Source organism: Phaethon aethereus, assembly GCF_964289735.1.
Source record: "Phaethon aethereus genome assembly, chromosome: 13".
NCBI lineage: Eukaryota > Metazoa > Chordata > Aves > Phaethontiformes > Phaethontidae > Phaethon > Phaethon aethereus.
Genome location: NC_138589.1, coordinates 8302548 through 8326540, shown reverse-complemented (window position 1 = coordinate 8326540; position 23993 = coordinate 8302548). Strand labels below are relative to the sequence as shown.

The 23993-nt window shown below is 38.4% G+C and overlaps 2 protein-coding genes across 2 annotated transcripts in view; one reads left to right on the top strand and one right to left on the bottom strand.

Moving 5' to 3' along the window:
- Positions 1-396, top strand: part of LONP2 (lon peptidase 2, peroxisomal) — a gene marked incomplete at both ends in the record, with an annotated part of 44838 nt that extends 44442 nt beyond the window's left edge. The window contains one exon of the mRNA XM_082005883.1: positions 175-396. Coding sequence (XP_081862009.1) covers positions 175-396 — 222 coding nt within the window. The remainder of the gene's footprint in view (positions 1-174) is intronic.
- A 5229-nt stretch (positions 397-5625) lies between these two features.
- Positions 5626-6476, bottom strand: SIAH1 (siah E3 ubiquitin protein ligase 1; the record flags this gene model as incomplete). The annotated part of the gene is made up of 1 exon (XM_082005601.1): positions 5626-6476. Exon 1 carries the CDS (start codon positions 6472-6474, stop codon positions 5626-5628), a length of 849 nt encoding a protein of 282 aa, XP_081861727.1. The 5' UTR covers positions 6475-6476.
- Positions 6477-23993: the final 17517 nt, after the last annotated feature.

Below are 23993 nucleotides of genomic sequence, written 5' to 3'. Positions count from 1 at the left end.
CTTCATTAAGCATATAATGAGTTAAAACTACCACATTTTTAATTGCTTCTCTAATAGAAAGGGGGAGGGAGAACCTTTCCTTAAATTTTAACTCCTGGTGCGGTTTGTTACTATACTTACTTTATTAGGTTAGTGCCATGGATTTTTTTAATATAAATTTCTTCTCCTTACTAGGTTGGTGGAATTAAAGACAAAGTCCTGGCAGCACACCGAGCTGGACTGAAGAGAATTATCATTCCTCGAAGAAATGAAAAAGATCTTGAAGAAATTGCAGTGAACGTACGGCAAGATTTGACTTTTGTTATGGCAAGCTGTCTAGATGAAGTTCTGAATGCAGCTTTTGATGGAGGATTTGCAGTTAAGCCCAGAGTTGAGCGTTTGAATAGTAAACTTTAAGCAGACAGGCCGAGATTACTTCTGCACCAAATTTCATGGAGATCAGTAATTACCAGCTCTATGTGTATCAAGCATAACTATGAGCTAAACTCGATTGTTTAAATGTGGGTGTAAATGCAATCAAAATAAAATACTACTTCAGCAGTTAACAACCTGAAACTGCATTTTTACAGCCAGTTGCTGCTTTTTACTGTCATCAGCAAAAGATCTTGAAAAAAATACTCATTTCCTTAAGCTTATCTGGCATATATATGTATTACATCTTTAAAGAGGACATGCCCACAAATGGGAATAATAGGCAATTCTGTGAGCTACATTCAGAGAACACAAAGTGCAGCAAACGCAGCACAGCACGAGAGGCTAGCAGAGGGGAGTAAAAAGAGAAAAGCAAGCTGATTTAGTGCAAGAGTTTACTTATTTGGGAAATAACATTCAATATGCTAAGGAGCAGTAGCATCACAGGAAAAATACGTTTTTTTAAATCTAAAAAATACACTTAAGGGATTTGAACAGAAGCAATACCATCTAAATTAGGTCTGTGGCAAGGTCAATTCAGGCATTTTTCAAACCTAAACACAGGAAGCAACTCAAGAATTGAGATGCACTAATCCTTGTGTAGGAAGGGAGGTGAGGCACTGAGGTTCACCTATCCAGCTGTACTTACAGCACCAAAGCAGGCGGAGCATACGTGAAGACTTTATGAAAAAGCCCAGTAACATTTTGGGAGGGACAGAGTACGTGTCCTTCATTCTTACCTGATGCAAATCAACTTCATTCAGGGATGCCTACATTCGGAGTTTAGCCTATAAAAATTAAACCCATTTAAATAAGACAGAAAATACTCTTACCATTAAATTGCATTAGGTACTGCACACCGTGGATCATTTAACATTTAAGAAAGTCTGTCAGTATCCCATCTCAGTTGATAGCTGTGTCTCTTAGCTTGCCTTGAATGTTAGCAAAGACAGAAGTTTAAACTTACATAATATAAGATCCTTGAGTTTTTCATTGTTTTATGCTAAGGTGAACAACAAGAGAAAAGCCAGTATGTAACATTCTCCTCTTCCTCACTAATTCTGAAACAAACTCAAGTGCGCTGATGAAATGCAAATACTATCAGTGACAAAAGCCTATTATAGAAGCAGCCTGTAAATCAAAAGTAATAGTTTGGTTTGCTTTCATTTCCATAAATAGAAAGCTGATTTACCTGGAACATAATGGCACCGATAGCAATAAATTTCTGCACCTGATTTACAAAAGATTTTACAACTTTCACAGAATAAAATGGTAAAAATAAAAGGCCCTTTTGTGTCACTATCTTAAGAATTCTACTCTCAGTCATTCACTAACCAAGTTCCAAGGGTAAGAGGCAACAGACATAGAGTCTCAGAATACTTTCTGCCTTACTTGAACATAAAACATGCAAAGAAACTAGAGAAAAACACCAGAAAGGCACAATAACTAATGTGCTGCTTTGCCTTTAATCAAAACCAGTAGGGGGGAAAAAAAAAATTCCTACCAAACTTAATGCAGATCAGATAACAATCCTGTGCTACTTTGCACTAGTGAGCAGACAGACATGCACAGAATTCCAGTGCAGTCTGTTTATACATGTAGAAAACACTTTTTTTTTTTTTTGAAAGATAGTAAGTACTGTAAAAAAAAAAGTTTCCACAGTGATTTCACTACAGAAGCACAGGGAGCTGCTCGCAAGAAAAGTTAAGCAATGACTTTCTGCCTGCCACACCACTCCAATTCATAAGTCTTGGCCACATGGGCTTTATCTGAAAGGTGAGGGGTTTAATATCTGAATATCTTATTAATAGGCATTTACTTACAGCTTTTCATGTTCCTCCCTGCAGAGCTGACTTGGTTATGTTACTTTGTCAAGATTTTTAAAATAAAACTTACACATTACCTATTCTATCAGATAGTATAGACACATTAGTGCCTTTTCTTTTGCTTTCACTAAATGCTGTCAAGAAGAGTAACAATCTGTGCAGCAGCAAGCCAGAACAGTAAAGACCATTTGAAGTCATTTCAATACACTAGGGATTATTCTGCTTTGCAACTGACAGTTAAATGGACCCGATATTAAATGCGTCCCTCAGAATACACTAGAAGAGAACTAAGCTTATCAAAAGCAAAAAAAAAAAGCAGCGGTAGCCTCTGTCCACACTATAAATTCCTACAGACAAGAACTACCCCACTAGCACAATTCATGCCTTAACCACACTAGCTTTGAAAAGAACCTGGGTAATACAACAGTACAGGCAGCAACACAGAACAGCTTACCAGCTTTAATTTTAAAGCACTACAGCAAACAAGAACTAGCAAGAAATGTCAAAACAGAACCCAAATATTAACATCCACATTTGTCAAACATTTTCCTTTTAAGGCCTTTTTTTTTTTTAAAGGGCAATGAAAAACCATGGAAGTAGTGCTAGCAGAGAAATGCAAGATCTACTGCATTTCATCTGTTGAAGACAAATTTGAATACTCTTTCCCAATCCAGCAAAGTAAGAGAGTACTTTCTAAAACAAACAGCTAATGTTAAGACAATGCCAGGCTTTAATACACCATTTATTTTAGATAAGGTAGTAAACTGTACAGATTTCTAGTATGTTTTGTTTTTTCATATATAACAGAGTGTAGTTGACTTACCAGATCCTCAAGCTCTTTAGAGGAGATCCACTCAGTTAGGCTTCTAATACTTTTGAGGATCTGGGCCAAAGTATAATTCATTTAAATCATCCCATCCGATGATGGATAGCAAATGTTTTATACAATTTTTAACACCAAGTGGAGTAATACTAGTTTACATTACAGTAAGTCAGCATCCAGTAGTTATGCTATAGCATTTGTCATCTGTAAAACATAAAAAACTGTCTGACCATACCAGTCAGCTTTTAAAGCTCATTACAAGTGCCATTTTTAAAGTCCCCTTCAAAAGTATAGTCTTGATCTTCAGCCCATTCTAGCTTAAGCCACCACAACGAGGGTTTGAGTCACAGTTCTTCTGGGGACACAAATTGAACCATTGCGAGTACAGGCAGCAGCAGAGAAGAGTCTTAGGCAACTTGTGCGCTCACGCAGCCCTGCTACTCTCAGATGGTACGTATCAGACTGCGGAGCGTTCTTACAGGTTCTTAGCTAGATGTTCTTAACACAACTAGAGAGCTGAAAATGAGACAACCTTGGCAGGCAAAGCGCAGTCCCAGCCAGCCAGTCACAAGTGAGATGGCAAGTCAGTGTATACCCCTCAAAAAATTTTAAGTATTTAGCCAAGTTTCTGTCACTAGACCAGAGGGCAAACCTGAGGTAAATGTAGACAAGCTTAATTAGGTGAGAATAATAACTGAATTTAGAAGACTAGAAACAATCAGCTGTATATGCATAAGGAAAAAAATGCTAGACTGCAGGATCTTTTGAGACATCTATGTACTGTCACAAGGTACCAGCACATCTTTTAAATGAAATCTGTGCACGGTTTGAACAGCCTAAATATCCAATTTTAGGAAGTAAACCTTTTACTTTCACTACACAAAGCCAGCTATTTCTGGAGTATTTTATTAATCCAACCTGATGGGTTTTGTGTTCCTTACCTGTAGAACTACTTACCTCGTCATGCATCAAAATAGTAAGAACAAGAGTGTCTTAATGGATCAACTTCCATAAGAAAGACAGCGCACAGTAAATAAACTGTATTTTAATGTGTTACAAAAGTAGTTAATAGCCAGACTACCTCTCCAAACAGAAGCCCACTACTACTAGGTTTGACAAAGATTTCTTTCAAATAGCTCGAGATGAAACAGCTTTTCACCTTACTCTTTTTTTCTGTCTCTATGTCTATGTTTTGTAACACAAATACCATATACATTCATGGTTAAACTTTTCACATATAGGCAGTATGCATAAAGCCCAATATCCTTCAAAAGCCTTTATGGCTGCTGAAGCACACCTGTAAGAGATTATTTGCATTGTAATGTGTACCTTGTCACTAAAATGATATACAAAAATCAGTTCAAGACAGTTACTTTAGTAACAACCAAAAGACATGAAGACAAGAAACTGAGCAAGAGTATCATATGTGTCAAACTTTGAGCTAAAGCAAAAAGCAAAAGTTGTTTTGTTTGTTTGCTTTTTTTTAATTTGCCAGGTATTCTTTTAATGACAAATATAAAAAGACCAAAAACATCCCATTCTGACTGCCCCTTTTTTTTTTTTTTTTTTTAAACAAATGGTCTGGTTTTATAATTACAAATACTGCATAAGACAATACCTTCTTTGTACTGCAAAACCAACAAATACAAGTATGCAATCAAGTTTCTAAGCATCTCTAAATTTGAAACGTGGATTATTGTTTTTTTAATTTGGAAAATTCTTAATAATTATTCATTTTTGTTAGAAGATAACTCAAAGTACAACAACATCTAGACCTGTTTTTAAAGGAGCTTTCTTTCCTGATACATCTTTGAACATAACTGCTCCTTTCAAATTCAGTACATTCACAAAATAGCTCAATTAAGAACAGTATCACCAATGAATTGACTACTGGAAAGAGACAAAATTTACCAAACATACAGAAAGATAAGTTTTACCATAGCAGTTATGCATATATCAAAAGATGACACCTGTAATTAATTTTAAAAAGATACAAAAAAGAGAAAAAACCTGAATTACAGAAAAGAAAGTCATATTTATTTAATGAAAAACTAGAAGTTAATAAAAATTAGCAAATACACAAAAAATATACACAAACAGCAGCAATACTATGTAGTGACTTACAAAGGGTGGGTGGGGAGAGGAGGGGAAGCAGCGGCCAGAGACCAGACCGCTCAACATGGCTTGTCAGTCAAAGGGGGGAGGAAAAAAACACAAACAAAACCACGAAACAGTATCCTTTTCAACAGTACAATCAATCTACAAACAAGTTCTTAGAATTATTTTACAACATTTCCTGTAGAACCAATTCTTAATACAAAAGATGCCCATTTTGGGTGTATATATATTTTCAGTGGTTTACTGTTGACTTATTTTAAATATATTAGTGTTACTACATGCAACTGCTTCCTGTAATTTAACAGCCTTTCCTTTTATTTACCTTCATATATGCCTACCCTCCATCTACCAAATAATTTGTCTGACAGTCAAAGATGGTTACCCTAGTTTCTGCTAAATTAAATGCAACGGTTTTAAACACTGGCCTGAAGAGGTTTGATTGCCATTTCAACACATGGATATAGTTACATTGATGCCTAAATTGCCATTTTCTGCAAAGAGCTGTGCAATGCTGGTGTCAAAGACTAGACAGTCACTATTCATAATGGCTGTGGCAATTCCCTCGTGAATAGATCGAGGAGTTGCTTCCCAAGTCAATCGCCGCCTATGACCATTTAACTCAAGTCGATAAGCAAAGTTTTCTGCTTGCTTGCGTGTTCCTATCAGCTGTACAATTGCAAAGAACTGCTGGTGACCATCATATTTTTCCTGTTTCTCCAACACTAACATGAAATGAAAGCCAAAACAAGACTGCATCATAACCCAGTCAACAGCACCAGGAAGATTAATGTCTGTAGCAAGGAACACTATATCTTCTCCCTGAAGTGTTGTAATTGACTTGTGTTGATGCATCAGATGTGGCATTACAGCATCCAGGGAACCTTGCCATTTACATGAAGCACCAGGACACGGACAGGAATAAGGCCTAAACTCACACAGCTCCTCATGGTCTGCTTTTTCTGTGTGTGGCAAAGTTATCTCACATCCGGAAGAGGCATATTTACATGGGAATAGTACAGAATTGGCAACTTTCTCCATAGCCAGGTTACGAATGGAGCCCAGGGGGCCTCGGCAAGTTGGACAGCACGTAAGTTTGGGGCGACAGTTGCTACAAACAAGATGGCCACTCTGACACTGAAGAATTGGTGGCAGCACATAGTCAAAACACACAGGACACTCAAAGAGACTAGCCAAGTCATTATTGGAAGCTGTAGTGCCAGTCAGCGCAGGCACCCGCTGTGATGGCGTGCACTTTGAAGTACCTGTAGGTAGTGCTGTAGCAGTCTGACGGCTCATTTCTGTAACGGAAGGGAGAAAAAAAGAGTAAGTGTCTGAACACATTTTATTTTCCTCTGCATACAGTAGTTCTTCGTTTACAAAGAAGCTTCAAAAGCAAATACATACAAATGAAAGCAAGAAAAACCCACATGTAATGCAAACTGTGGATACGTTACATGTAGAATATCAATTGTGCTGCATACAATACATGCAAATTTAACAAGTGAAGAAGTTCTGCTAATTATTCTGAAGTAGAATTTGCCTAATGGAAGCTGCAAAAGAGATGAGTAAATACATGCTAAAAATGTAACTGAAATACTCAAAGAAGTTTGTTGCTGGTTGGGGGGGGGTTTAATATTGCATTTACGGAATACTCCACCCACATCACTTGCGTGTAACAACTAGGAGCACTATGGAACAATTCTAAGGCCGAATTTTAAGTTGCTGGGTATTTAGCTAATTACGTTCTAATGAAAAAAAGGAACTTCTGGTATGGCCATCTCAGTAATCATGTTTACTATATTATTATTTTTTCTAATCGAAAAACAGTAGCAAGGAAAAACATAACTAAGATCACTACAACTGCATTTTTCTCAGGACAGGATAGTGAATCTTCATTTTCATTACTCTGATACTAAGTCCTATCGCTTGTAAGGTGCATGCGTTGTACTTCAGCTTCCTGAACTAAACCATTTGTGAAGATACCAGAAAATAAAATCAAAGCAATTATTTTAGCATATTTCACAAATGAGACAAAAGATTCAGAAGATTACACTTGAGAATTACATTTAACATATAAGCAAACACTTTCAGTAACCTGAAAAGGCACTGTTGATGAAGTTTTACATTCGGTGGAGCATACACTGAAGTTCTATTCTTTCAAATGTCCCCAGGCAAAAGTTAACAGCTGTCTGACCAAACAGATCGCGCAAGCATTCAACAGATGTGGTAAAAGTACCGTATTTCTTAACATGTTTTGGATGCTACACTTTGTCCTGCACTCCCTAACTCTCCTCCTTCTTGTGCAAAAAAAAAAAAAGAGTTACTAGTACTACCAGAAAAAATAAACCTTACCTTCATAGGTTAAGGAAAGTTAAGCAACATGCTATCCAAAATCGGCTTCCGTTACACACTAAAACTCTGAACCACCTTAAGCGCTTCTCTGCAAGTACACCAGCTCTGTATCTGTCACGTATGTATAAAGCCCTCAAAATACACCTCATCGTTAATCTCCTTGCTATTTGACATGGGAATATTAGGCAATAGGCAAGCTTCCCATATTTAGCATCATTTCACCCACAAACTTACTCATACTTGGACTGTATACCTCAAAGCAGCACACTGTGCATGCTTTTGCAAGACACGCACTGTTCAGGGCACGAAGTGAAGGAACCAAGAGATTCCAACATGCAAAGTAACTTATCCCTTGACATTCAAGCAGTATTCACAGACGGGCAATTTCAAGTTCTTTTACAGAAGCACTTCTCCCCGGTCCAGAGCTAGAAAAACACAGGTGTCTAAGGTCTGGTATTCAGTCACTGATTTTATGAGTCTCACATGCCCAATAACAGCACCATCTCACGCCTCCAAAGTCTCTTCCTTCATCTTGGGCTTGTTGGACTAGAAATATCCAGTTCCGATACTCAGAAAAAAACCAAACACAACCATACAGTGGTTTTCAATGCTGAGCCTTAACTGATACTGTAGAGATAGAACAGGGATGTTTGTATCTTTTGGCCTTGTTTTCCCCACTGTAAGGCATTCCAGCTTAGATGAAAAATTGAAGATATCTGTGACAAATTAAATACATGTTCTGGGGAAGTGATGGCACACCAGCTTATTGCAAGGGGACTCAAATGAGAAGGCCTCTAAGTTGTACTAAGCAGTACAACTAAGTACTGCTGCTATTTTTCCCCAACACCCATAAGTGGGAGGCTCATGATGGCACACTGCAGTTCTACACTCTAGAAAAAATTATACACCGAGAATAATTGTACATGGGAGAACATTCTGATCACATTATTCACTTGGAAAGAGTTCAGAAACCGCATGCATATTCATATGTAGCATTCTAAATGTGTTTCTCGTGAAATACTGTAAACACACACATTTCAGAAAAGTTTGCGTGTGCTTCATCTTACCTGAACCTCCACGTCCTGATCCAGGGATCCCCAGTAACCCACAGATAACACTGGTGAAAACCACTGCGTTAGACCAGTTCCCTAGGCAGTCTGACAAGCTAGGTGAGCTCTGGTTTCTTTAATTACACCTCTCCGAGCCCATTCAACAGTTAAACTAAGCAACCAACAAACTTTGCAGAAGACCTTATGCACGGATGTACTTCCCACTTAGGCTTTCTAACCTACGGAAGTACTACAGAAAAGAACCGTACAGCGCTCTTTCATCACCATGTCTGTACGTGACCAGCCTTCACACTGACCTTCCACAACCGAGGACCACCCAAATGAGCAGGAATCAGTGAACCAGACCACCGAGATTAGCACGCAAGGAATAAACTGGATAAAGCTATAAAGCTGTAATTTACCAAGCCTAAGCCTGCGCAAAGCCTATATTTTCACCCCTCTTGTAAACATAAAGATGACTACTACCTCATGACAGAAAAGTCAGAGTTCTTTTTTTTATAGCTATCTTAAAAACTACAAGTTAATCACAAGTGTTAACAGTGTAATACATTTAACCCACCAAACTATCAAAACCAGACAATTACAAACCAAGTAATAACAACTACAGGACTAGAAATAAAGTTTAAAAATATTTTTAGATACAAAAACCTTACTTCGGGTAAAAAATCCTACATGAAATACTTGTTATTATGTTACCTTTGTTCCCACACACCGGAAATAAGTCTCTAAGCAACAGTGACAAACTAAGGCATGCTCAGTGTCACCTTTAAAAGCACTGGTTCCTACAACACAAATTATTCAAAAGATGGTACAAATTTGAAAAAGTTTAACCAACAGAAAGATCGAAAAGGGAAAAATGCATTTTAAGATTTCCTCGTTCTAGATCAAAAAAGACCTCTGTCCTTGATAACATCAGAACGGACCGACCTGTTGACGAAACTACTCTCAACACCGTTCTGGGGAAGGGCGAGATGCACGCGCTACCGAGATCTCCCGAGGGACACGACTTCACAGCTGCTACGAAAGCAGCTCAATACCGCGCAGGACGCAATTTAAAGATCACTACCTTTCCCCTTGCGGGTTTTAGTTCCCGGGAAGCACGCACACAAGACTGCCTTCCACAGATGCAGAAAGCTGGAGGCAGATCTCCCCGTCATAGGGAGCGCGGCTGCTCATCGCGTTTCGCGCGGAAGAGCTGGGCGCGGGCCGGCTGAGGGGCGCGGGCCGGCTGAGGGGCGCGGGCCGGCTGAGGGGCGCGGGCCGGCTGAGGGGCGCGGGCCGGCTGAGGGGCGCGGGCCGGCTGAGGGGCGCGGGCCGCTCCTGCCGCCGGCGAGCTCCCCCGCGAAGCCCAGCGGCGCCCCGCGCCGCGTTGCCGTTACCGCCTCGGGCCCGATCCCCCCCATTTACGGCCGCGCGCACCCCGCATCCACCGCCCCAAAATGGTTGCCCAAACTTCCCCCGCCGCGCCGGCTCCTCCCCGCCGGCGCTGCCCCGCGCCCGGCCGCCGGCCAGCGGCTGAGGCAGCGCGGCCCGGCCGAGCCATTGGCTGCCCCGGGCGGGGCCCCGCTCCCGGCCCGGCCCAAGCACCGCCCCGCCGCTGCCCGGGGGCCGCGGGGGCGCGCAGGGGAGGGCGCGGCGGCCCCGCTCGGGCGGCGCCCGGCGGCCACACGCATTCGAGGACCCCGCCCCGCACGCGGAACCGCGGGGAGGGGAGAGGACACCGACCCCTTCCGCCGGACGGCGCCCGCCTCCCCAAGCCGGGCGTTCCGGCCTCCAACCTCCGCACCGCCGCCTCTCGCGCGCTCTCCTACGGAAGCTGCACCTGCGCGCATCCCTCTCCCCCAGCCAGGCGCGCGGAGCGACAGCAGCGTGCGCTGGGCGCGTGCCACCACCACTTCTGCTTCAGCCGCGTGCAGACCGACGGACCCGACCACCTCGCCCGAACAACGGCTTCTGGACGCGACGGAGCGCTCCCGAACTCTTCTAACACCTGAACGTCACCTCCTCTTCCTGCCACCTCCAGGCTGCTGCTCAAACTGGCATGTTCCACTGTGTAGGACCCATTCAGCGGGAACCTTCCCCATTCGTACAAAGACTATTCAATTAAGCAAAAGCATAATAATCTCAAGGAAAAGTGAAGACCAAGAGCTTTGGAACGATGTGGCATGTTTGAATATCCACATGGACTATTAGAAAAAGAAGACCAGTTTAAGGATAAAGGATTTGGAAACCAAGTCAACATGCTTGCATGATGCACATGCTGGGCCCAGAAAAGCTTAGGCATTATGGAAGACGGATGCAATGATGCTAAGATCATGGAAGTAAAAGTTTCAGTGCAGGCAACAGAAGAACATGTGGCAATGAATTGTTTTGGTTGTATAAAAAGTAAGGCTACAGTAAAGAAAACTATCTTTAAAAATGCTTTCCTACTGTCTGAAATTCAAGTCCTGTTCAAGGAAGACTATAGAAGCTTGCATCAGCGCTGTAACACCTAATTACTACCAACAAAAACTACTAACACAAGGTATGCTTCAGATTTACCCCCAAATGAGCAATATGCAACATCCCCACCAGTTAAGAGTGAAAAAACTTTCCAAGCAAAACAGAAAAGCTGAAGAAAACCAGCACAGAAACGGCTTTGAACAAACCAAGAGCATGTTCTGAAGAGTCGGAAAGGCGCCCTAGGCTTTCTCTCCTGCAGCAAAGCAGCTGTCCCCAAAGCAAAACCACGCGCCCTTCAACAGGTTAGCTAATGCTGTGTGCCCTTTGCTATGCTGTGATATAATGCACAATGTCTGGAGAGAAAGCCTTTGAAACCCCAGACGGGTAAAAGGAATCACAGTGAGAACAGGAAGACACAATCACTTTGCTGTTTAAAAAGCGCAGCTGAGGTGCAGACTCAAGGTAGGCAGTTTCAAGAGAAGTTCAGGAAGATGATGTACCTCACGTGCCACGGAATTAACAACAGTACATAGGAGTAGATGTATACCCTTTCTGCTTCTCATCTTTCAAAGCTGTTAGCTTCAGACACCATTCTAGAAATCACATCTCCAGCACTTCACTGAAATTTGGGGCACCTTTGACAAATTCAAGCTAACACCATCCACTTCTCCAAAATCTTCACTCATATCAAGTAGGTTAGACTTGAGTTTAACATTTTAATTTCCTTGTGAGAGGGTAACTGAATATTAGTTTTGGAGAAAAGCCCACAAAACTTCTGTATAGTCATCTTAATGGCTGGAAGGGGGGAAAAAAAAAAATCTTATTATATATAATGCTGAAGAGCGATTCAAAGATAGGAAAAAAAATGCCTTATCTCAAATGCCTATATGTGATGCAATAAAACCTTTTTTCAATCACGTTTCAGAACTAATTGAATTCAGACACTTGCATTCAAAATGCATTCTTAACACATTACAGCCATCAACAAAGTAATACAAAATCTTTCAACTTCTTCAACTGTACAATCACATTTGAAAATGAGACTTTTTAAACAATACCCTGTTACAGGCCACTGGAAACGAGAACATTTCATGACAGTGTTCAGTTGTGAAAAACACCGAGAGGTTACTTTTTTCAAGATGTGATATAAGCCAAAGAATGTCAAAACCCAAAAGCTAAATGAACTGTTGAAAATGCTGATTAAACAGGTGTAAATAAGAACTTCAAAGAAGATACAGAAAGATTAGCCAGTATCATCAGGTATTTGTACTTTTCAATATAGATAACTTCTGTAAAATATTATGAGCAATAAATTTTAAAGATTAAAGAGTCAACAATATTTCTTTGGCGGCAGAAGGAAAGCTCCATGAATGCAACAGAAAACAGAAGCATGTGTATGTTTAGAAACAAGAATGGTGTGTATGTGTGTGTACACATACACAAGCATGCACAAAGTACATAATCTCCTGCCCAAGAAACTGCAAGTGTTACTGATACAGATGTCCTAAGTGAATATTATCTTGAGAATGAAGGTAATTAAAAAGCACACTTTGTTCCAATTAAGAAGGGGCACCAATGTATTTTAAGTAGGGAACCTTCTTGCGATTTTTAAAGTGGCATTAGGTTAATTTTTTACTATAAAATTGTTACAATACTATATTTTTGTACCATACCTGCTCAATTATGAAAATTCTTAAAGTGCTGAAGACAACATCTATAGCACTATGGAAAAGCCAGCTTTTCAACTACATGTTCTTACTATCTCTGAAAACAATTTGCCATGGAATCCACCTTTCCTCTGTCCCCTCTTACACTCATAATCCTCAATGTACAGGAAAACAGAAGGAAAAAAGGTTTTAGCAGGCTCTAGTGAAAATATGGTATGTTGCCCTCACCACCACCAAAACCACACTCCTGCAATCAATCACATATAATATTAAGTGTATTATGCACAAGTGTCTTGGAGAATAGCTTGTGAACTTTTTTAATTAATATTTTTAATTTCTATTTTAATTTTATAAGTCGTTGTAGTGCCCAAGGTTTTTCCATTTTGAAGTCTATCAATTTATCTCTCTCAGCTCTTGAGAGATGTTAGGTCACAAAGGCCTGGCATGGTTAATACCAAATGCACACCTGCTCCTGCAAACCTGACACCACTAGTCACAGAAATGTACATCCCTGCTTATACACAGCCTCTGTACCTCCTGGCCTACTTCAAAAATTTTTGGAAGATAGTTTATGACATAAATTATTAATCCACTACATAACACAATTTAGTCTCTATACACTCTGGTTTTGATTCATGAATTATGAATTTTTTCAACCCTTCCAGACACTGTTTTCTTTAGTGCCCTTAACTATATGCTGTTTGTTCTTTCAGACACCTCAGGGCTTCTCTTTTCCTGCATAATAACCAAAAGCCAGAGCAATGCAATATAACAAAATGTTATAAAACAAGACAAAAATTTTTTACAAAATTGAGGCAAGTCTCAGGATGATTCCCTTTTCCCAAATGCCACCTGTACGGTTAATCTCCTCTTCATAAAAAATTACAATTTCCACTACCTTGCAGTGACCCAGCCTGCCTGAAATTGCAGATAGTTTTTTTTTTCTTGCATCTCAAGACACTCCCTACCAATCCCTCTTTCCAATCATCAGGAAAGGAAATCCCCATGGATTTATATAATTATTGAATCAGTCATCCTCTTCGTGGCTACATCTGCAGTGAACCACCAGACCTTAATGCTCAACGTTTCTGATGCTGTCATGTATGTTCTCTTGTACACAATATGATCACTGATTCAGTCACTGCTAGTGGGCAATTCAGATCTTCTCCAAATTCAACACATACTGTGTGGCAGGTGCAGATACAAACAGCACTGTGTAAACACAAACAGTATTATTACACCCATCAAATTGTAGTGACCTGTTTCTAGTCCAATACAAAAACTTGAGCCTTGGCTAACACTGTTTGACTTCTGCTTCATCACTATCATTAACTATTTCTCCTGCCTATCTATGCCAGAATATTAAACATCAACGCAGGAGGTGGTTTTTTCCCTAGTTATCCAAGATTTTCTTTCCAACAACTTTATAATGTAAAATTAAAAAGGAACAGTGTCCTATAGAAGATATACAACTACAGAAGATACAAAACATAAAAATCATATTAGCAAGCAACTACTTCCTTGACTATAGCATTAATTTTTAAACACAACAAAGAACTTCACTGATTTGAAGAAGTGAATAACCCGTACTCTAGCCAACCAGAATTTTACATGTTCTAGAGAATCGAGATCCAAGTTAACATGGAATATCGGAGACTACAGTGCTATGATACTCCAGTCTTGCAAAGACAGACAAGCTGAGGAACAAAGTTCAGAGAAAAAAATTACTAACTGATAAACTCCAAAGTTTCATTCTAGAATGAAAACTAGAAATGTCTGATCAATAGAAAAAAACTGATTTCAGATCATTCATTCTGTACTATATAATCAGTGAACGTAACAGCTTTCACATGTCTTACAATTATACATAGCATTAAATAAGAAAACAGGGTTTTTTGTAAATTCACACCATCAACAAATTATAGAGCAAAATAGGATGTTTGTCATTTTAAGCTTGGAAGGAAAGGAAGCAGGACAGAACACAAAAACTAAGGGAACTATAAAGGAAATCCCTGAAAATTCAAGCTATACTTAAAAACAATTTATCAAATTTTTCAGGATATGGTTTAGTGGGCTTGGTGGTGTTGGGTTGATGGTTGGACTTGATGATCTTAAAGGCCTTTTCCAACCTTAATGATTCTGTGATTCTGTGAAATGCCGCCACTAGAAAAAGAAAATGCAGCAATACATTAAATAAACTGGTATAACCAGCAGTAGTAAAATAGCAAAAATTGTGGATATTTGGTAATCTGTTGTAATAAAAGAAAGTTAAGCTGCAATCTAGCTAGTGAAACAACCTCTCCATTAATATATAGTTAAACAAAAATACAGAGAAAAAGAATCATTCTTTAAATACAACTCAAAACCAAACACTTGCACTAAAAAGATCATGGACCACTTCCAAATTGGACTTTACCATATTTTTCCTTTTTAAAAACAAGCAAATAACTTATCTCACTGACACTGCCTAATCCCACCTACTACAGCAGTGTGAAGATGGTGATGCAGAAATACTGCTCAAAGCTGTATGCTGCACACCCAGTGGTGCTCTGTGACAAAAGCCTTCTCTTTTCTCTGTTCACTAGCTTGGTATCCTCAGTGCCAGCCAGAGCCTTCCCTGACATCGACACCTGAACCTCTCACTTGCCCATACACAGAACCTATAGCATGATAAACTATGGTATGAACTCAAAACGGCAGCTGTCCCACACTAGCCTTTCAGATACCAAACTGAATGTGCCTTTCTGCAGTCTGCCATAGTTTAAGCACAGAGTAAAGCTGAGTTAAAGCAGAAGTACAGGTTTCAAAATAAAGATGACAGAAAGCACAGAATCTAACAAAACGAAGAAAAACTTCATAAGAAAATACAGACAACTCTATGCAAACAATAAATAACAGGGAAAACAGGTTTAGATATTACTAAAAAATAAATTTAACTTCCTTTCACTGTGCACAGAACACACTGAACTGAGCTGCATCAGGATCATCTTCCAACAATCATTCAGCCCAGTAATTTCTATAAGCACAAGTAGACAGTTACCTCTTAAAAAGTTCCAGACATAGCATGTTGCACTAAAAAGTAAAGTTGGCATGCAAAAGGATCAGCTACAAAATGAATTTAATAGCAGCACAAAAAAAAAAAAAAGTTCTTTTTCATGCTTAACATATACTAGCATTTAGAAGTGTCTGAAGCAGGAAGCAATTAATTCTGTTCTACAAGACAACATAGATGGGCTCTGTATACACTCTCTTAGTTTATTTTAAAAAAAAAAAAAAAAGGGAAAAATTCCAAACCCTTCTGTAAACGTTAACAGCAAATCCTACTGAGTGTGACAATTTGGGTGCCGTGTTTCTTTCCTCAGTCTGACTTTGCAAAAACTGTATTCTTCAATGCATACTGTAATTGCCACGCAATGTTGCATCACCATTCCTGTGCCTGTGGCAGACACAGGGAAGAGGGTGTGGTATGGAAGTGCTACCTTAATTCAATAGAGCTAAACTAAAAGACATACCTGTACTTTGATGCATCTTCACATACAAAGTCTTTCCGTGATAACTATTCCAATTCAAATTCAAGGCCTATTTGATGCTCAGTATTTTTCCTGCATAACTAAATAGTTCTAGGAAGCAGACTATCAAAATAACCAGACCTGATCAAGAAGGACCTGGCCTATAAAAGAGACTGATCATGACACAGAAAGCCGCTCTGTAAGAGCAGTCAGGACACATTTACGTACATTGACTATCTTTATAGCGATCTCCCCACCTTGTGCATTGCTTAGGTTCATACATATTTCCAGCTTAAATAATAATTTATTCTTGTGATTCTTAATTTGTTCTGTATTCCTATATGCAGTCCTGATGACAGTGGAGCCCTGTGAAGAATGGCAATCTGACCTGTGAAGGGCAAAAACATAGGGTAGGGCTTGGAGAACTGAGATACTGCCCCAAGGCATGTATGTTGAATGTAAAATCTATAAATAAGAAGTACATCCAGCATCACAGAGCACAGAGTGGTGACACTGGAAGGCTAACTTCTAACTCATCAGAAATTTTTCAGAACTTCTAGTAGTAACCTACACAGAATCTCTAGTAATTTTGAGGGAGAGTTTTAACAAGTTGTTTTTAAATCCAGACATTTGATCTTCAGAAGGAAGAACATTTAAAAGATACTATCTTTATCTGACATTTTTCATTTTATCACACATGCACAACATTTTAAATGTAAAGGATCAAGTTTACCTTTTTAAAAGAGACATTTCTACATTGTGGAAGTATTTTCCTACTATGAATACCAAATTCAAAAGGAAAGCTATGGAAACCTAAGATGGGACATAGGCTTTTGTATTTTGTCAATATACTGCAGGTAGAAAATAAAGAGCACTGAAATTATTTACATTGTAACAAATATAAGATCTTAGTAAAAGAAGTGCAAAAAAATGCAGTGGCATTTTCACACCTCTGATGGTTCCAAACTTTTCAGTACTTCATTTCTTTAAATTCCCATCTTCTATACGCCTTACGTTTCCATCATCCATTCTTTGAAGTATGTGCACCTCCATTAAAGCCCACAGGGTTTACTTAAGTGACTTAGTTTTCCCTGCTCAGCAGTTCTGAATCAACAGTTTCTGTAGTATTGTTGCACAAGGATTCAACTGCCACCATTAAAAAACTTTTTTTTTTAAATTGTTATTACAATGTTACTCAAATTCTCAAATTTGGCTACTGACAAGCCTATCATGGTCACGCTCCTCCACAGAGCAACAGCTCTACTGCTTTTCATGAAAACGTCAGTTTTAGAATGTGGCTTTATCTCACAAATAAGAGCACTCTTCCAGCGAGTATTATCAACCTGAGGCACAGCAAACAGAAATGGGTTGAACTGCTGACTCCATAGAACACCATGTTACATTAAAAGATTGAGCATTCCTTGAAAACTTTAAAAAAAAAAAAAAGTAGTAGTACTAGAGCAGTAGTCTGTGGCACAGGAGAGCTGGGTTTAGTTCCTGCTTGGTCACAAGTTTCTGAGTCACCACAGGCAAGTACTTCTCTGCCTTTTACAGGTTTTAAAATGCCATAAGTAGCTGAGAATCTGACATTGGGAATGAATTAACTTGATAAGGATACTGAATTAACTCTGTAGCCCTATTCAAATCTACTTAAGGTTAGTAATAACTAAATGTTAGTAGTAACTAAATTATAACTAAACTATACACTGAAAGACACCATGTTAAATTATTTAACATCTCAGTTTTCACAGTCAGCAGTAGTCAAACTGTTTACTTTCCAACGCCTGCTCACATATGGATAACTGCCCTCTATTCATTCCAATGTTTTGTACATCAAAGAGACAAATTAGGGAGACATAAGCAACACCCTTCTCACTAATTCTATTGTATCTAATCTGAAGGCCTCCTTCTAAGCCATCAACTCCACACTGATGTTTTGTGGAAAGCAAATAAAGTAACCTTTCTATAGAAGGATCCTCTAAATTACCAAAAAAAATTCCCTCAACTTTCTTTGTGAAGATCCAACTACCCAGCTTTTGAATCAACTGATTCAAGTTCAGCAGAAAAAGAGCTCTCAGGCAAGAGAATTTCTTTTATTGCCATTAAATTCTGATCAGATGTATATCAAATGCTAAGTAAAACGCACTTGCTATTTCACTTATTTGTATTGCTTGGAAAATGCTTCATGGCATACAAAATTAAAATTCAACCATAATCACTCTGAAGTCAGGCCTGAGTCTGTATCAGAAAATAAAACACAAGATATTATAAACGGTTTGGAAATTACAGGAGTAGAAGTATCTTTCTGCTACTTCATGCTCTCTTTATCAGCACTTTCTAAATTCAACACCTATTACTATATCCTTCACTGCAAAATACTGTCTCCTCTTCTGTTAAGTAGTTAAATCAAAACTCGAATCTACATTGCAGGGCTGGATCACAAACATCAAATCCTAACAATGACTCACTATCTAGAGCCTAACCGTACACTTCAGTACTTTTTAGCCTTTTTCTTTTACAGGACTGTTACAAGAATGTACTAGGTTGGAAGATCAAGCATTCAAAATTAGGAAATAATAAATTTAAAGTTTCAGAGTCAACCCTAATTCTGCTTCTTCTCATGCATATTAAGAAACAGCCTTCATGAAATAATCTTTTTTCCCCACACTCAACTCCTTTAGTAGATGAGCACCTGTACAACCATAGAAGAATTATGATTGCACAAGGAACAACAACTTTTCCTTAAACAGAACACCTGATTTTAAAACAGGGCTGTTTAGGGCAGCTGGTTTTAATACGCATAAAAGTGCTCTTAAAATTACTGCTTTACAGGTGCTGTTTTAGAAAAACGTCTGTCAACTTGTACTATGGAATGCATAGTTTTTATTTGTAAAATGTCCTTTCTAATGATTATACTTGACCTAGCACAAAGCCAGACTAAAACTTTATAGTACACCATCAACATCTGCCAGCCAAATTATTCCCCAGTCACACCTGTGCAACCAGTCTTCAAATTACATCCTTAATATACTTGCGTAATCACACAGATATCAGCCATGTAGAGAAGAACCCTACAACAAATTAACTCTCAACTGCATTGACACCTTCATGCACAAAGGTGAAAAAACTCCTGTGACTGAAAGTGATTTTGTGACTGTAATGGTAATATATATATATACACATATTAGAAAAACATATATATGTGCATATATATTGTTTCAAAATGAACAGTCATTCAGAAATCAAAAGATTAGTTGAGCAGAGCATTTTCACAGCTTTTACAAGATGACAAGTGCACATGCACATAAGGAGGAGGAAAGGAATAAGACTTAAGGCTCATATATAGGCAAAAGTGAACAAGTTTATGTAAATTTAAAAACTAGCTTTAGTTAAACAGAAGTTTGTCTTGTACATCTTAGAGTGGGCTTATACATGTGTCAACACAAAAATGCACATCGAAGCATGTTTCAAACATGATTTGTGAAATAACATTACGTAATTTAAGAAGATTCAAGAATCTGACCATATGACTGTAGAAAGTTCTGAGTCCTGTACCTGGGTCCAAAAAAATGGCAGGACGTAGTGAGGTTTTAAAAAAAAAAAAAAAAAGTCAAAGTCCATTTTCACAGATCTGAGGATAGGATGAAGGTCTTGGTTCTAAGCTGATATACTGAGTTATAGTCATTATCTTTCAAAGAGAAAGTAGTAACTTTACATGTTTTAAAGGTTCTTAAATATTTTAATAGCACTCTTAAGAACTGCTCAGTTACAATATTTCTTAAGAACTTTCAGATACCATTACAAACGACTAAAGAAAATGGTTCACCTATAGCACAAAGAGCAATCCACACACACAGTATGTCACAGTGCAATTCCACCATTTCCACAAGAACAAAAGCAAGGTGCCACCAAAAGCAATGGCTGTGCTGCCTTCCTTTACTCATTAGATTTCTTTCTCTTTAAGGTATATTACCTTCAGCAAGATCAGTCTTGCACGACTACATGAGTGCTGACACTGGCACACCAGGAATACACTAAAAACCAGAAAGCAAGACCATTCTTTCTTATCTGTAAGCCTGCACTTAACACTGATCCCAAGTGCACCCACAAAGCCCAAGGATGACATCTCCTGCAGCAGCACTGGCTCTTAATGTTACCATGCAGCAAGCTACTCTAGGAAGTGAACGAGGTTATAGTTACTCATTCCTCACCAACCGAACCTGGGACTAAAACTGGCCTATTTCACAGTCACATCGGTGAAAGCAACACTGCAAGTTATCACTGGCAGCCTGAACAGAATCTGTCTTTAGCTACTGCAGAACCATACCCTGGATGTCCTACAGCTTGTTCAGTGCTACATCTTCTATTATTTCTTCTTTCTTAACACAGATGTGTTAAAAGCAACTAACCACATATTTTAGAAATAATGCTAATTGACTTGTAGAAAAATCATAAGACAAACTAACTTTTAAACCCCACTTCAAGCTAGTACCTACATCGCATTTCAGCATAAAGCAACATGTACTAAGATCTAGAAAACAGAACTTAGAAGACTTGTATTTCAGGTGTCATCCCCTTGCAAAATATAGAAGACATAGAACCTTCCCCCACAAAAGATCTGTAATACAGAGTAAACAGAAACAAAATAAGCCTTTTAATATACTAATACACCTACATTACTAAGCTAGACACCGGCTCTAGCAATTTTTATGTAAAGGAATTTATTTTCAAGCTTTCCCTCCTCTAATTTAGCACTGAACTGTTTCAAAATACTCCTACTCCAGTTAAAACCTTTTCAACCTTTTGACAGTTTGTACATTAGCAAAATTTAACACACAATTTTCCTTCATCTATAGTTTTCCTTTGACATATCTCATCTGAACACATATTTGAAAATAACTTTTCAAGTGTGGCATTCTAAATACTCCTCCTTGAGAGCGTTCAAAAACACAAATACTGAAAAGCCACTGCGGTCTTTCAGCAAAGGCTACATGAATTTTTGCTCCTTTTAATATTATGTGCAAGAACTGTAGGAAAGAACTTTAAACTATTAACTTAAAGGCTTCGTGACACACAAACCAAAGTTCAAAGAACTGCTGTTTCATTTTAAAGGAGCTGATGACTAACTCTTTAAGCAGCAGAAGTTATCACTACACAATCCTTGTTTTGATTCATGTCTCAGCAAAGTCATCAATTGTTACAAGAAAAGATACATGCCTGTTTCTAGATAAGGCAAACAAAAAAGGAAATGGTCAACAACAACTGTCTGTAGATTAATTTGTTGCTCTTTTTAAATCAATTTTCCTGTAGGAATATATCCACAGTATTTTTTTAAAATGTATTTCCAGGCACAAAAGGACAAATAAATACAGTCTTCACCATTCAAATAATATTTTACTTCCCCAGTGAAAACACAGCCAACCTCAGCTTCTGTATTCAGCTTCTACAAAGAGAAGTCAAAATCAGAAGTGCACCATTTGGTTAACTGTAATTATCTAGCACTTTATCTGATTAAAGCACTGTGGAATTAGTAACCAAATCTCTCATTATTCCTGAGATAACACAAAGAATCACCATTTTATAGATTAACCCGAACAGGCATATATTTTAAAAGGTTGTCCTGGGCATTACAGAAACATAGTATGTTGTCTGGATTAGGACTAGAATATATATACATACATGAAGTGTAGCATAAAACCTAAGGGTATTAATGGGGCATTAATGCTGGGTTTTATCTTCTTTTTTACCTAGTACAGTTAGCAGCTAAACATGCTATAGCATGGTATAAAACAACCCCAAGTCACTGACTTTGGAAGATTTTTGTTACATGCAATTAAATACTAACAGGAAAAATTCAGATAAACCTGCAGTACCACTTCATGGTAACAACACAGTATTTACATGTATCTCTCCATTTCTAGTCCATGATGTGATACTGTACACAGAAAACATACATCAAAATTGCATTTTGTGACATTGACATTTAAGGCATGAACAGTACATATACTTTGAAAAAAAACAGTAAATTGCCTACAATGAATTTTCTTATTAATGAAACAAAACGTTTTATTAAGATAACAACATGTCTTAACCCGACCTGTATTTCTGTTAGAGTCAAAAGGGATATCTCTTACTGTTCCTTTTTAATCACAACTAGTTTTCACCTTTCTTAAATGCTGATTTTCCTTCAAAAACCAAAACAACAAAAAAGAAAAAAATCCAGTAGAAATTACCTCCTGTATCTACAACATTCATGATAATTAAGACTGTGAACTTCAGAGAAGAGATACTAAGCTTTAGGCCCTAAGTGATGGTTGAGGTGAACTAGAGCTTGCCAGTGTCCTTACTCCATTGCTAATGTTCTCTGCAGCAGTTAGCACTTAACAGCACCAACTAGGGATTCAGGTAGCTACAGTCAGCAGCTGGAAACACAATTTTCACTTCAGCTTTCTGCAGACTGGGTACATGTATCACAACTGCAGAACTGAGTTCCTTATGTGTGTCCAGAATTTCAGATACCATTGATTTAGCTCGACTGTTCTGGTTCAGCTTAGCTCCTGAAAATGAGACAACTTTAAAGCCAAACACACACTGATAATCTATTTGGCAAAATTCAGCCCAACTTTTAAAGCTGACAGTTACAAGACTACAAACACTATTACAAGCAGAAAAATAAAGCAAAGCTATTCTAACTTAAAATTAAGAACATCATGTTTCTCATAGGAGTTGCATGTATAGTCTTCCAGAATGTTTTATGTAAAGACCAGAGTTCATAAAACTGTCCTACTTGATTTCTTTCAGTTTTCAGACAAAAGAGAGTTGCTTCTTACATGAACATGCTCATGCTCCCCCCTCTACCACATTAGAGGCAGGTGTCTGACATCTGAGCAGTACCTCCTTCTCAATTCACACTAAGCAGACAGCAGCAACTACACTCAAATCTAAGTACAGAAAGTACTTGCGTTATTTAAAATATTTACTTTCCTTAGTTCACACGTACTTAGCTGGAGCCGCTGAATTTCTGAGCTAACTCCTCTAGTACAGTCTAATTAGACTACAGCATTAAAACCTTACCAAAAGAAATGACAGATTAATGGACAACATACTTTGCCATGACATGCACTTTCAGGACTGTCAGGACTTTCAGGACAAAAATGCTCATCGTTTCATCAGTTCAGAATCCTTGGTTTACAACAGATTCCTAAAACTATATCACTGAATGGATGACTCTCATCCTTGTGCTCTCCTGTATCATTTCTCAATGCTGTGAAAAGTGCTAAAGCTATTTAAAAACATCAGTTTCCATAGAAGTTAAAGCAATTATAATTTCTAGCACTTAATTTTTACATCAAGGTTACAGCGTAGAACAAATTATAAAGTAGAACTAATCGATTTATTATTTAGCTATATTCCCCAAAGTTACTTTCTGCAGCAGATGACTGGTCCAGAGATCCAAGTTTTATCCTAAAAGCCTACCTGTATTCCATTACCTTAAATCTTCTTGAAAACTGGCTTGAACAACTCAAGGTTGAGAAGAGTCCCTTCCATTTTCTGCCCCCCGCTGGAACGCACCATGCTGGCCTCAGAGTTTAGAAGGGACATAAACAGACAACTGAAACTACGTCCCGCATGTGGAATATCTCATGTCCTTCATGACCTAGTCCAAGTAGCTATGAGCTTCCTAAGATCCCCTCATCTGTCATGTTAAACAAATTAAGTCACTTTATCTATTTATTTAGCATATGAGTAAACTGCTTATTACAGAGGAAAGGTAG